This window comes from Carassius auratus, unplaced genomic scaffold (assembly GCF_003368295.1).
Source record: "Carassius auratus strain Wakin unplaced genomic scaffold, ASM336829v1 scaf_tig00003102, whole genome shotgun sequence".
Taxonomy (NCBI): Eukaryota; Metazoa; Chordata; class Actinopteri; order Cypriniformes; family Cyprinidae; genus Carassius; species Carassius auratus.
In genome coordinates, this window is record NW_020523502.1 from 227501 (window position 1) to 243333 (window position 15833).

Below are 15833 nucleotides of genomic sequence, written 5' to 3' on the forward strand. Positions count from 1 at the left end.
GTGACGTGAGAGCAGAATAAATCACATGTAAAGCAGGGTTAGAGGTCTTACCATGACCCTTGAGAGGATCTGAGTCCCACAGACAGCAAACACACGACCCACCTGAGAGACATCAGTACAATCACTCAGTTTAACACACACTTCAATACACTTGGGTTAGTTTACAACCATTAAGAGTATTTTATGACAATGAATCAAAATCACATGTAAATCTCCTGACTGTAAAATATACACCAGGGCTATTAAAACTGAAACTAAAAAGTAAGCCACTAAAACATTTTCATTACTTGAAATAAATGTTAACTGAAAATCTGTTAAAATATTAAAACATGCTATTCCAGACAGTTTCTCATTTTCATTTAGTTTATCTCGATGCACAGAAAAAAAAATTAAATTCATAAATCTATATAGAAATGTATACAGACAGCTCAATCCTGCAGAAAAAGAAAGAGAAATAAATGCACAAAAAATGACAGAAACTAATTTAAAATTAAATAGAAGATATGAACAAACTCAAATATAAATATAAAGATAAAAAGTCAAAATATAATAGAAAAAATATAATAGTACCTCAGTGGTACTAATATAACAGTATTATATAAAATAAAATTATTGTATACAATTGTGCTCTATTTAAATCAGCACAAATAAATATTTTTTTTTTGCATTGCATTAATCAAAATGAGTTTTATTTTACAGTAATTACTTTTTTATTCATATACAGTTATGTCAATGTTAAAAAAATGTTGCTTTAAGGACATGATTTTCTTTATGCATATATATATATATATATATATATATATATATATATATATATATATATATATATATATATAAATATATATATATATATATATATATATATATATAAATATATATATAGTTTTTTTTTGGGGGGGGGGGGTGAAATGTGCACCTGACACAGAAATTTATGAATGATTTTACAGAAGTCATGTAAGGTCTCGTCCTCCACAGAGACTAAATAACTGCAATATCTCTTATCTTATCTTCAGAAAAATAAAACCAAAGTGTGGCACAGGATTTTCATGAATTCAATCCATGTGAAATAAAACTGCATGAAAGCATTAGATTCCTCTTATGTCTCATCGATATCATCACATAGATAAGATAATTTCACTGTGTGTCGATGCATCAGAAAACACACTCAGCTGGTGAATCCTAAACCATGCAGAAACAAATCTGTGTCTGTCACACACATGCACGAACATGCACACATTCCACACACTGCATTTCTGACACGTGATGTTATAGTGAAGATCTACAGACCTGATTCTGGATCTGGATCTGGATCTGGATCGGTCTGTCTGTGTGTCGAGACAACGCTCGAAGAAAGAAAGAAACTCTGGAAGAGAGGACAGGTACAAAAAACACTGAGTTAAACATTAAAACCCAAATTAAACATGCAACATAATCAGATCATGTGACAATGTAGCACACTAACGTAGTAGAACATTTAAGAAAACAATACATTAATATGGTCTGGAAATGCAATTTTTAAAAGGTTCGTCAGTATTTCTGTCTTGTTTTTCAGTGCAAACGTATACATTTATCAAAGAAGCAAAATTATATGAAATAAGAAATCTTTTAACCTTAAACAAGAACAAATATCTGCTAAAGCGCTCAAAAAAAAAAAAAAGTTTTCATTCAGTATTTGCAGACATCTGATTTGGTTTTCAGCATAAACCTTGTTTCGTTTTATTGAATGTCTCACTAACAAGACTTTATATGTTCATTTTGTATCTCAAGTAAATGTATTCTGATTTAAGGATGTTTAGATATACAGGAAAACAAGACAAATATACCGAGGATAGTGGATGCAACATTTAATGCCATAACTATGAATTTAAGATGACCTTTTTAAACCTTAATTTGTGGAAGGAAACCTTCAGAAACTGTGATTAATGTGTGTCAGGAGTAAATGGCCAACAACCTGAACAGAATTCATAGTCAACCAATAATAAACAGGAGCGTGGATTAAAAATAAAACCGGTTTTGAAGGGCAGGTCAAAGCTGAGTATTGTTATGGTTAAAACACACACACACAGATATGTGGCTATTCATGTCGATGGGGATGTAAAGTAATCAAAGGTCATGCAAACAAAACGCCTTGTTATTCTGTTCCTGACAAGCTAATATTTACTGACAATATCTGTTTGCTTTCAATAAAACACATATATTAACAAATACGTTATCGTGGCTTTCAACAGCTCAGTCCTGCAGGAGCAAATTTACTCAAAGTGCTTTACTATCGCAAGAGTGTCTAATATCACAATAATCACTTTGCAAAGGTAGGTCAGATAAAACAGCTTCCTGTACTCATTTAGTTTCTGTATTGTCTATTGTGCAACGGTGTAAATGTTAATAATCATGCTAGGTGTGTTGTGCATTAAAGCCTAGCGATCTGACTAACTAGACAGCAGTTTAGTGCATCTAGTGAACTGTCAAGCTGATTCTGAATGTATTGATGGTGCCTACCAAGTGTGCTGTCTAAAGAGGTGCACTAGATAGACAGAAATCTTGTGTAGTTTTTAACTGACAGTTCGGTCTGCTGCAAGAACGAACACCAATGCACTGATTAAACCGCTCCTTAGTGTATTTTATCAGATGTTAAACACGAATGTCTGTCATTAGAGCTCGAGGTTGTGTTGTTTATGTTTGTTGTTGTTGTGGAGGGCGGAACCCGTAGCACCGACACTGTTAATAAACCGCTTGCAGCGTCGCACACTCACCTGCTTCACGCGTTCGCCGCAGAAGACTCGTCCCGTTGAGGTAAAACCGGGGTAAAATCAGAAAAGAGACGGTAAATGGAATGTAAACATTGAGAGTAATCCGCTCTACACCGCCATGACGCTCTCCTCTCAGCTGTGCTGCTACGGTCATGTGACGCCGCGACGTCATGACGCAATCACGCAAGAGCGAGCGCGTCACGTGACGAACTTTTTGTTTTGGCATTAGCGGAGTTTTTTGTTGATTGTGTGTGTGTTAATTACTGTATTTACTTAAATGTAACTATTGTTGGTAATATTTGATTTATTTTGTAATCCATTGGCAATGTTCCTTTTTGTAATTGTTGTTGGAGTTAATTCTATTAATAAAATGGCATTGTTTATTATTTATAACGTTTTATTACATTCAGTAATTTAAAAGACTTTTTCAGCAACATAACTGGGACAAAACAAATTCAAACAAAAGCAAAAATAAGATTCAGACTTCAACTTAAGTCACCAAAAAGGACTTTATTAGCAAATCTTTGTTTACAATTTAATCTCATTTCCAAACTGAATTTAAATGAATCAGACAAATATACAACAAACAATTATTCTTCAGTCATACTAATATATATATATATATAAATAAAGACCAATCTGGCCAATCAGGATTTACCTTTTCATTAAATTATGAACTAAATCATGATAAAAAAAAATCTGAAAAAAAAAGACTGACATTATGTAATGGTCAAATTTAGAGCTCAAGCAGGGAGAAGATCTTGTGATGTTCCTGAGATTTTTCAACACTGTTGTTCAGATAAAGTCCTCAGTGACCTCACAGCTCAGAAAGATCTTCATCTTTCGCTCTTCAGGCTCAAGACGGACTGTACGCCGACAGAGACGTGATTGTGCTCTTCTCTCTGCAGATCTGCGTCCATCTCTCCTTCACTGGGCTCCTGTTTGATTCGAAATGAACCGGCTGAAACCGGACCAGAACCGACTGGATTCTGAAATAATCTGGTTTGTACTGGTTCTGAAAAACCATCTCTTCTAATTCTAGACCTGTTAACAGAGAGAAAGACAGGGTTTGTGAATTATATTCATTCTTTAACTCCATAAAAAGGTTTTAAAGGGCACCTATTATGCCCCTTTTTACAAGATGTATTATAAATCTCAGGTGTCAGAATGTGTCTGAAGTTTCAGCTCAAAATACTGCACAGATCATTTTTGAGTGGAAGCAGAACAGGCTGATTTAGTCCCGGTCTCTTTAAATGCAAATTAGCTGCTGCTCCCCGCCCCCTTTTCCAGAGCAGGGCGGGACTGAACAACTTCTATAGCTCTTATAAGAAGACATTTCTTACTTGAAAGCTCTGGCGTGAAGTAAAGATGGCAGATAGTATGTGTGTGTGTGTGTGTGTGGCTCACTGGGGGCGGGGTCACATTTAACACTGCTGTCAATCACCTATCGTGGGCGGGGCTGGTAAAGTGTGATGTCACTTTATGAATTCTGTGATCCGGGAAGCCACAAGACACTCATGATTGCTTCTTGTTGGAGTGTATTTATTTATGTCTCGCTTCCCTGTTTTTGTACCTTTGTACAAGTTTTGCAATATAAAAAAAAAAAAAAAAAAAAAAAAAAGAGAGAGACACTCGATTTATACAGATTTTTTTTTTTTAAAGGAGCAGGTAGATTTTAAATTATAGAGTGTTTTTATGTTTTATATTAAGCGTATGTGTATATGTCCCTGTACATTTATGTAATAAAATATAAAAAAAATTATAATTTATTTTTTTTATATTAGAAGATTATCGTTTTAACTCAAACAAAAAGAACATTTGATTATGATAGGTTTAATAATTATTTTATATTGCACTGCAATTACATTTACTCTTACATTCTTTCAAACATTCAAATCGTCAGTAATCTATCTTATTTTGACTAACTGTGCATCCACATTTAAATGATTTAATTATTGGCTTTTTATCAACTCACAACCCCCATTTGGGAGCCTCTGATCTGGACTGAAGGGTTTTATTCTGAATGATGGTGGGTCTCTGACCTGTAGTTGTAGAACCAGTTGCTGACGGTGCTGGAGTGCAGGTCTAGCTGTGTTGCGAGTCTCTCGATGGTGTGTGGAGACGGATACGGCTCTGTCTGATACACCGCTATCAGTGCTTCTCTCTCCTGAGCGCTGAGGACGACACGCGGCCTCTTCATCACCTCACACCGTCCCCAGCGATCACACAACCTCTGTGAATCACAGTCTGACTCCATCAGAGCACGTTTGAGACGAGCTGCGGAAGAACATTTCACTCTAATGAGGATCGTTTACAGGAAAAGTTAAAATGAGCGCACCCTCAGGTAATCCATGATGTAGAGGAGTTTGTTTCTTCGTCAGATTTGGAGAAATGTAGCATTGCATTACTTGCTCACCAATGGATGTGAATGGGTGCCGTCAGAATAAGAGTCCAAACATCTGATAAAAACATCACAATAATCCACAGCACTCCAGTCTATCAGTTAACTTCTGGAGAAGACAAAAGATGAAACATGATGTTTTTATCAGACTCCCATTCTGACGGCACCCATTCACTGCAGAGCATCCATTGATGAGACATTTCTCCAAACCTGATGAAGAAACAAACTCCTGATGGACTGAGGAGGAGTAAATCAAACACACATTGACCTTTGTGGTCCCTCTTCTTCATAGCGTTGAGCTTCTGGATGTTTTGAGGGTCTTGGAGCCACAGATGCATCCGAATGAAGTTCTCTTTTCCCTTCAGACTGAGTTTAGTCCAGGGTTTGGGGTGCGACAGCAGTTCAGACACAGAGCTTTGAGTTAAACCCAAAACCTCTTCACCAAACACTCGCTGACCTGCCAGAACAACAAGGAACAGCAATAGAAAACAGGAACACATTCAGATTCTACACTCTTCATTTCATGTTCATTGATTATAATTGCATTTTTCAACAATTTTATTTAGAAGTATGATATAATAAATATCAAAACCAACTTCACCAGTCACCAAAAGAGACTTTATTAGTAAACTTTCATATCATTCTTTACCATTCAGTCTCCAAACCAACGGCTGTAAACTTATAGAAAGTAGTTATCAAACAAGTATAAAACCATCAATTTACTTTCTTTAAATCAAAAATATGAATGAAAAAAAGAATAAAATACTGAAATTATTAATCAATTGTAAATGTAACATTTTTGGTACATTACATTCCCATTTATGATAATTATATAATTGATTATTTTCTTTAAGTCATATTCATGAATAAAAGCATTCTAATATTTTAGATTAGCCTTTATTTTTACAAATTTTTTTATTTTAAATTTAATTTTTAGTTTATTTTTTTTATTAATTTTGTTATTTGCCTTTTTAGTTTTTTATATACCGGTATTATTAAAATCAGTATCTAAATCACTTTTTAAAAAAAAGATTTTTGTTTAAGATAAGTTTTTTTTCCCATCTAATTTATATGTTATTTAAATTACTGAATAAAATAATTATATTTTGAAACTGAATTTTTTTTTTATTATAATAAAAAAATTAAAAGAGATGTTTTAGTTAATGGTGATAATAAATGCTTCTGGTCTGTAGATGTTCCTCCTTCACTTCTGCTCCAGCATTAGATCAGTCATGACTCGAGGAGCACAAACTTCTGATGTGTTTCAGATGCAGTGAAGACAAACCTATGTTGTTGAGGGTGAGCGTTTCTTTGACTCTCTGTGTGATGCTGAAGGTGTCCAGATGCAGACACTGAAGCTCACAGCTGCTGCTGGTGTCACAGGAGCGAGGTCTCGGACGCGTCTCCGTCTTAAACCCCTGCGCTCTCTGATCCGGGTCTGCTGGAAGCGTCTGGAACGAGCGGCTCACAGAGGGCTCGGCATCTTCATTTATTTCACATTTGACCTTCTGGATGATGCTTTGGACGAAATCCGCCAGGGACTGAATGCTGGGCTCCAGTGTCCCATAATCCCCCTCTTCCTGCTGGACAGGTGCGCGGTTCATCGCAGACGTCTGAGTCTCATGTTTGGCCTGCTGCAGGATGTTCCTGATGATGTCATGTGATGCGTCTCCATCGCGGGGACATCTGCTGCCTTCATCATCATCATCATCATCATGCACTGAAACACACCACAGACACCAAAAAATTAATGCATCATTCATAGTTAGCTATAGTTAGCATAGTTTATATATATATATTAGAATTATTATTTATTCTTATTTAAACAGACACTATAGGCAGACACTTTGAACATATAAACATCATTATATGTTAGTTTAAGTAATAATTTTAGAACTTCAATTGAAAATTTATTGCAGTTTTAGTTAGAATGGAAACATTTTTAATCAGGGTTGTTTTATACGGTAGAACTTCCGTAGTTTTAGCTATTAAAAAATCTTACTTGAAATAAATGGCAACATAAATAAAATATTTTTAAAAAAATCAAACAAATTTTTTTCAGATCTGTATTATCATTGATTTAATTCGAGGCACTAAAACAACTGAAACTAAACCTCAAATCAAAGTTTTGAATTCACTAAATCAGACACAAATGTAAAAGTAAAACACAGTTGCATTAACCATATTTAAATCCCAAATGTTGAAGTGATAACTCTATAAATGATTTACAAAGAATGATAAACAGTTTTAAAGTGAGATCTGAGGCTGCACTGACTCTCCAGACGGCTCTGATCCTGAATGTTCCTGATCACGTCATCCTCTGATCTCCTGTCTGGACCGACCCACGGCACGAACACCCCTTCACAAACACACAGCAATCGAAATCATTCCACTAGCTGAGGAGACTGACAATGACAGTTTGGTTTAACTTGAAGTAAAATAGAGTTAAACTATATAGACATGTTTAAAAAAAATAAAAATAATAATAATAATAATAATAAATATATATAGTAAAACTTTTGAAATAATGCATCTATCCATCATTTCATCCATCATCCATCCATCCGTCCTTTCATCCATCCTCCCATCCATCATTTCATCTAATTATCCATCCGTGTTTTGATTTATCCATCCATCCATCCATCATTTCATCAATCCATCCTTCATCATTTCATCCATCCATCCATCCCATCATCCACCCATAATTTCATCTAATTATTATCCATCCATGCTTTGATTTATCCATCCATCCATCATTGTTTCATCCATCCATCCATCCATCCATCCTCCATCGTTTCATCCATCCATCATTTCATCCATCCATCCATCCCATCATCCATCCATAATTTCATCTAATTATTTTCCATCCATGATTTGATTCATCCATCCATCCATTTTTCATCGTTTCATCCATCCTATCATCCATCCATCCTTTCATCCATCCTTCATTGTTTCATCCATCCATCCATCCCATCATCCATCCATAATTTCATCTAATTATTATCCATCCATGCTTTGATTTATCCATCCATCCATCCATCCATCCATCCTTCATTGTTTCATCCATCCATCCATCCTTTCATCCATCCATCCATCCATCCCATCATCCATCCATAATTTCATCTAATTATTATCCATCCTTGCTTTTGATTTATCCATCCATCCATCCATCCTTCATTGTTTCATCCATCCATCCATCCTTTCATCCATCCATCCATCCATCCCATCATCCATCCATAATTTCATCTAATTATTATCCATCCTTGCTTTTGATTTATCCATCCATCCATCCATCATTGTTTCATCCATCCATCCATCCATCCATCCATCCATCCATCCATCCATCCCATCATCCATCCATAATTTCATCTAATTATTATCCATCCATGCTTTTGATTTATCATCCATCCATCCATCCATCCATCATTGTTTCATCCATCCATCCATCCATCCATCCTCCATCGTTTCATCCATCCATCATTTCATCCATCCATAATTTCATCTAATTATTTTCCATCCATGATTTGATTTATCCATCCATCCATCCATCCATCCTTCATCGTTTCATCCATCCATCCATCCATCCCATCATCCATCCATAATTTCCTCTAATTATTATCCATCCATCCATCCATCCATCCATCATTGTTTCATCCATCCATCCATCCATCCATCCATAATTTCCTCTAATTATTATCCATCCATCCATCCATGCATCCTCTCACCTCTCAGTCTCTCCTGGATGTCACTGAGTGTTCGGATGCTGTGCTGGTCTGACAGGAAGTGCTTCATTCTCAGGAAGGGTTCTCTTCCTCTGTTGGTCAGTTTGCTCCAGGGTTTGGGTCGGGCCAGTATATCACTGACGGTTCCCTGAGAGAGACCGAGCACATAGTGACCGAACACTCGCTGGCCGATGTTCAGCCGCTGAAGAGCCTCTTTGACCTGCAGAGCTAATCGAGCCGTGTCGAGCTCCTGCTCATCATCACCAGAGTCAGGCTCCTCTTTAATGAAGCTCTGGACACTCAGAGACGATGAAGATGATGCTGGTGACCCAGAGATGAAAGAGGAAGATTCATTCAGGGCTTCTTCTTCTGTGCAGTGATGAGACTCTGGCCTTTCTTTCTGGATCACAGGATCTGTCAATGAGCAATGTTTTTTTTTGTTTAATTTTATTATAAAAAAATTTATTATCTCTTTCTATGTGAATTAGACTGTAGTATAGATTTTATGTAGGCCGGAGAAGACTATGTTCAGTTTAAAGTTGTCACGTTATACCAGGCTTTCTCAAACTCGGGTTTGAAAGTTGCCAAAAATAAACATTTAAATAATTAAATATTTTATTTTAAGTAAATTTAAATGTGTATAAATAAGTTTGAACTAAAAACAATTAAAACAAAACAATACAAAAATTAAATTATCATGTATTATTTGAACATTTTAAACTGGACCTATTTTAAGATAAAAAGTACTAAAATAAAACTTAAAACTTTTTTTAGTTGACAACTACCTTTTTTTGTTTAATTTTGAATAAAAATAATGTTTAATTTCAAATAAATTGAAGAAATAGAAAAAAAAATGAATTAAAATAACTAAAAAAACAAATAAGCACTAAAAAGCTTAAATATTTTATTTTATTTAATTCAAATAAATAAATTCACAAATAAAAAGAAAATCTAAATAAAACCATTTAAGTTGAAATGAAAAATAAATCATTTAAAAGCCAAAATTGAACACTTATTAATAAAGTGGAAATATTTTATTTACCTGCTTGTCACGTGACCATTAAACGACATCAGAGAACCGTAAACATGTGAATGTGTTATTAAATTATTAATATATTAACTTTTTCATTATTTAATTTCAGCTGGAAGGATTTGTGAAGTGGATGAAACCCTCACCGTTATCAACAGAGACGCTCCTGACATCAGACGAAGGAGAAAACACCTGAGAAAGAAGTTTAATGTGACTCTTTCTTTACCAGCAAACACCCCTGAACATAGTTTACAAGCAGAAAAGTGTGTTTCTCTTACCGAAGCTTCGTCTCTGGTTTGCACCAGCACTCGAAGAGTCCTGAAAGTCACATTAAAGAGATCATTTTTGATGCCATATTCTTGCAGATTACTGGAGAAGAGGATATATTTGTGTACCACTGTACCTGAGCTCAGTCTTGATCTTCTCATAGTCCTGCTGCGACTGTAACACGGCCTGAAGTCTCTAACAAACAGGTGGGACGTTAGTCTGAGTAAATGAGTCAATACCCAACCCTCATACTGAAAGGTTTCTACCTCTATATGCTGTGATTTACTGGCCAGTTGCTGTTGCAGCAGAGCGACGTGATTGGCTGCTCGCTCCTGGACTTCCTGCAGCAGACACTGAAGTCGTCGCACTTCCTGTTCCAGACTCTGAATGTGATGATCTCTCATCGTCTCCACATCAGCAGATCTGCAAATCAGACGAGCTTCATTACCATCTTCGGCTCAATAAGAACTAAAATTCTCTCAGATCTTAAGACACACTTTTTTTTTAATCTGGTAGCATATTTACATTTATATCTGTTTATATAACACATTTTATATTAAGCAATATATTCAGTGTCTACATTTTGTAATTGTTTACATTTATATTAGGAAGTATAATTAAAATGTACATTAAACAATATATTTAGTATATTTACATTTATGTTTAGTAGTATTTAGTACAGATTTTATTTAGCAATATTTTAAGTTTATTTACATTTATATATTTGCATTTATATTAAGTAGTAAATTTAGTTCATTATTAATATATTTCAAATTTACATTTCATTATTAATATATCAAATTTACATTATTTGTGTTTAGTAAATTGTACATTTAGTGACATTTAATATATTTATTTAAATTTATTTAGTAGAACATGCAGTACATTTGTTTATACTTAGTAATATATTTACATATTATTTACATATATCTACAGTATATGTTTAATTTACATTTAGTAGTATATTTAGTACATTTATATTTAGTAATATATTTACATTTAATAAATGTACTTGCACTCCTATTTAGTATATTTTCATTTTTTTCGTATTATATTAAGTATATTTACATTTTAAAATATTTATGTTTATATTGAGTGTGCTCACACTTATATTTAGTTATATACTATTGTTGAAAATATTTATATTGCATTGCTTTAATCTTTGACTTGCATTGAAATATTTAACAAATTAAATTATAAACAAACCAATGAATAAATATTTTACACTGGGATAAATCACAAATTATGACAATGTAAATGCTTAAATGACTAGAACAAAGGATTTAATTAATATATAAATATTTTATTACTTAAAGTGAGGTCTAAAAGTAATTTTTAGCATTATGAGAAATTGATATAATAAGAAATGTGCACAATTTCAATGTGACGAAGTTAATGAGTGTCACTGATCATGTGACTCTTTGTTCAAATGTTTTCACACTGAAGCTCAAGATGTTCTTTGAAACGGCTCAAATCATGTTGGTGAACATGAACATGTCATGACAGACAAAGCAAATGCTAACAATATTTATACTTTAAATTGGGTCACAGGAACTACAAAGTGGTTAAAACACAGGATAGAAGCTGGAAAATTGTGGCAGCATCTAAAATTCACATTTCCCTACTAAACACTGTACAAATTCCCAGAAACTGACGTTATAATCAAAGCGACAGACATGCAGTCATATGCAACACCTCGAATGTTTTTCACCCTGAATGAAATGTAGCAGCACTCACCGTGTGTTTGTGGAAGTCCTCTTGATTTTAATGTGTTTCCATGCAGAGTTGCTCCTGATACTGAGCTTCAGCAAACTAACATCAGACCAGAGCCGAGAAGAGAAGAGAACAGAAGAGATGAGGGGAGGGACAAACACAGCCAATCAATACCCCTGCAAACAAAGAGCTCCATCAATTCATCAATAGATCAATAGCAGCAGCTGACGGGGGAGGAGACAAGATCCATCAATCAATCAATCAATCAATCAATAGAGGAGACATGCATTCAGCTGCATGCATATCCAAGCGTGCACATTCCAGGTCTCCAAATATTAGCCACATATAGTTTAAAATAGTGTTAAATAAAGTATAGATGAATATTTCACACCACACAAATATGATTTTATGAATTTATAGATCAACTCTGAATCTATAGCTGAATTCTGAAATGCATTGCATAATATTACTATTTTTGCCTCAGCAATCCTATTTTACAGCCTTTTAATATTCATGCTGTATATAGTATGCGCTGAGGTCATGTGATGATAGTAAAAACATTAAATGGCAAGCAATAAACTATAGAATGATACATTGGCGAATTATATTCTACTGTTATACTGTTTCACTTTATTATTGAGTTGTGTGCAGTATTCCATTCCAAACACAATTCATATGCCATTTCATTTTTCATATCATCAGTTTATGATCCTATGCTAAATTCAAATGCATATCTGAACTACATCTGATATCTGTTTTCATCAGCAGTTCAAAAAATGAGGATGTTTGAGCATCACAGATGATGTATTGATTGTCTCTATTGGTTTTATTGATCGTGATCATTGATTTGAAGCACACAGGACACAGTATTGATTTCAGCACAGCCAGTGGAATATAAAGAAAGACCCAAAACCAGACCCCAACATTTACATCAGTTTAGCATCTGCTCTGTGGCTTCATATTACTAAACCACAACAGCATGAATCGTCTCGGTTATATATGGTAACCCTTGTTCCCTGAAGGAGGGAATGGAGACGTCATGTCAGTGACCGAGGAATTGGGATATCACTTCAATAGACCAATCTACTTCAAGTGTGAACTAAACGAGCCAATGCACATTGGCATGCAATTATTGCATCCAGCTGCAGCTGATCACAGAGTGAGTATAAGAAGGTAGCAAGTGCAATGTATACAAGGTTTTCAATGAGTAGCCGAGCTGGTGACCCGGCCGCTCAGCGGTAGTATAGCAGCCATGGTGACAGGACGTAACGTCTCCATTCCCTCCTTCAGGGAATGAGGTTTACCATATGTAACCAAGAGGTTCCCTTTCAGTCTGTCACTCTAGACATCACATAGGTTACTGACGAAATAGGATTCGCTACCAAAGCGCCATGGATGCTGCCCCTTCCAGTGTCCTGTGCGAGCCACCTACACCCCTTTTTGTTTTAAGCCGGGGCTCACAACAAGCAGTTCCATTCACCATTGTCAAAGCATTATTGCATATGAATGGGCAGGGCTCACCCTGTCTCTGAAAAGCCAACCATCTTCTGCTAAGAGATGGCCTTCCCCTTCTGCCAGCTTCTGTAACAGACAAAGGGCTGGTCTGAGGTCCAAAAGATTTGTGTCTGGTCTTTATAGCATCTCAGGCCCCTCTAGGGCCCTTTAAGGAACCTGATGACAAGGTCATGCTTACCCACCGACTTCACTTCTAAGCATGTTTTGTAGATGGTGCTCTAGCCGAAATTATGGTGTCCACTACCTCTTGGGTTATGCCACCAGGAGCCTCCACGTCCCATCCAGGGACCAGGAATGAAGTTTCCAGAGGTCTAGACATGGGTGCCACAGGGTGCCCCATCTCTGAGTCAGTAGATCCTTCCTCAGAGGAATCTACCATGGAGTGCCTTTCGCGAGGAGCACTAGTTCAGGGAACCAGGTCAGAGTGGGCCAAAACGGCACCACAAGCAAGACCTGCTCCTTGTCCTCCCAGACCTTGCACAGTGTCTGTTCGAGAAGGCTCAATGGGGGAAACACATACTTGTGCAGGCCCTGTGGTCAGCTGTGTGCCAGTGTGTCCATGCCGAGTGTTCCCTTGGTCAGGGAGTAGAACAACTGGCAGTGAGAGGTCTCTGGAGAAGCAAACAGGTCAACCTGAGCGGCTATGATATGTCTCCAAATCAGCTGGACTGTCAAGGGATGGAGTCGCCACTCTCCCAGAAGCATAGCTCAAGACAGCTTGTTGGCCGTACAGTTGAGCAGGCCCAGAATGTGAATGGCATGAAGTAACCGAAGAACCTTTTAACTCCAATGGAGGAGGTGGAGGCCGAGTTGTGACATGTGATGGGACTGCAGACCACCTTACTGGTTGATGTATGCAACGGTCACTGTGTTGTCCATTCGGACCAGCACGTGATTGGTTCATAAGCACCCTTTGAGACGGTCCAAAGCAAGGTGTACTGCTAACAACTCTAGACAATTGATATGCTAGTGCAGATGGGTGCCCGCCCATACCCCTGACACTGCATTCCCATTGTATGTGCCCCCCCCCCCCCCCAGCTGGTGGTGGAGGCATCCTGGGGCACTCCTGCCCAGAGGAACTTAAGATCTGACCACGGGGTAAAGGTTTGGTGACAGGCCGGTGTAACTTGGACCCGGTGAGTGCTGTGCTTTCACGCCCACCTCTGGGCCATGAAGCCAGTGCTGAAGCGGTCTCATATGCAATAGCATTAGCAGTGTAAGTGCCGCTTCAGTTGCCATATGCCCAGGAGCCACTGAAGTAGTTCCAGAGGGAACGCCGTCCTGCCCTTGAATGAATTCAAGCAGGTCAGTACCGTCCGCGCACGGTCCTCTGTGAGGTGTGCTGACTGTTTGACCGAATCCTAATCCATACAGAGAAAAGAGATCCTCTGTGACAGGGAGAGTTTGCACTTGTCCCAGTTGACCTTGAAGACCCAACAGGCTGAGGTGCCTGAGCACCAGGTCCCTGTCCTCGAACAACTGATCCCTAGACTGTGCTAGTATGAGTCAATTGTAGAGATAGTTGAGGATGCGAACACACTGCTCACTGAGGGGAACTAGAGCTGCCTACGTGACTTCCGTGAAGACACAGGGAGACATCCCGAAGGGCAGGACCTTGTAAAGATATGCTTGTCCTTCAAATGCAAAATACAGAATTGTCTTGGATACGGAAGGATCGACATATGAAGGTACATGTCCTTCAGGTCGATCACTACAAACCAATTTGGGGGAGGGATGCACCCAAAGATGTGTTACTGCATCAACATTAAAACTCATAAAAAAACATTAAAACATAAAAACCTCAATCGTGGTATTGAAGTAGGGAGAGAGCACTCTACATTAACTTTTCTGCTGGCCCTAAACTCAAACTCACAACCTTTGGATTACGAGTCTGAATCTCTAACCATTAGTCCACAACTTCTCCTTGATGGGGGCCAGGACGGGTGGGCGGCCTGCCTACGCCCAGCTCCTACGTAGTGTGTTAGGAGGAGGCAGCTTCTCTACAGGCCGTATAAGCAGTGCTCGACAGGCTAGAGTACATACAGACCCGGGAGGGGAGGCATGGTTCACCCTGCCGGGTGGAGGCAGTATTAGGACACAACTGTATCGCAAACGACCGCTCAACTGGGGTGACCCCCATGCACTACCGTCGAGGGTGGTGAGGGAGAAGTTATGCAGCAATCGCAGCAACCTGGACTTTGAGGGTGGAGGGAGACAGCCTTCACTCCAGCCCTTGCTGCAAAAAGGAAAGCACGACCCTGATCGGGCATCTTCCTCAGAGAGCTCTCCCTCCATTGCAGCGATCGACATCCGGTCATCCGGAGAATGAACCACAGGGGCGTAGTGCAACCTGAACTCCGCAACCTGCTCGACTCGGAACGACCACCGCTGAAGCGCCGTACCGCCAACACCAGGAACATCCAAGAGTGCGTTGAACT

At 37.7% G+C, this 15833-nt stretch overlaps 3 protein-coding genes across 4 annotated transcripts in view; all 3 read right to left on the reverse strand.

Annotated features, from left to right (window-relative positions):
• LOC113070140 (myotubularin-related protein 3) overlaps positions 1–2906 on the reverse strand; it is a 23629-nt gene extending 20723 nt beyond the window's left edge. For both annotated transcript variants that reach the window (XM_026243351.1, XM_026243350.1), the window contains exons 1-3: positions 2751–2906; positions 1288–1361; positions 52–102 (exon numbers count right to left, since the gene is read on the reverse strand). In XM_026243351.1, coding sequence (XP_026099136.1) covers positions 52–102; positions 1288–1361; positions 2751–2901 — 276 coding nt within the window. In that variant the 5' untranslated portion in view covers positions 2902–2906. The remainder of the gene's footprint in view (positions 1–51; positions 103–1287; positions 1362–2750) is intronic.
• Positions 2907–3444: 538 nt separating this feature from the next.
• LOC113070123 (homeobox protein cut-like 1) lies at positions 3445–5222 on the reverse strand. Its single transcript, XM_026243319.1, has 3 exons — positions 5164–5222; positions 4790–5024; positions 3445–3791 (listed from the first exon to the last, which is right to left on the reverse strand). The coding sequence occupies exons 2-3, from the start codon at positions 5002–5004 to the stop codon at positions 3584–3586; spliced, it is 423 nt and encodes a 140-aa protein (XP_026099104.1). The 5' UTR covers positions 5005–5024; positions 5164–5222; the 3' UTR covers positions 3445–3583.
• On the reverse strand, positions 5040–11985 carry LOC113070152 (homeobox protein cut-like 2). The gene is made up of 10 exons (XM_026243363.1): positions 11905–11985; positions 10434–10590; positions 10304–10362; positions 10179–10218; positions 10047–10092; positions 8874–9284; positions 7424–7507; positions 6434–6868; positions 5417–5605; positions 5040–5044 (listed from the first exon to the last, which is right to left on the reverse strand). Exons 2-10 carry the CDS (start codon positions 10569–10571, stop codon positions 5040–5042), a joined length of 1407 nt encoding a protein of 468 aa, XP_026099148.1. The 5' UTR covers positions 10572–10590; positions 11905–11985.
• Positions 11986–15833: the final 3848 nt, after the last annotated feature.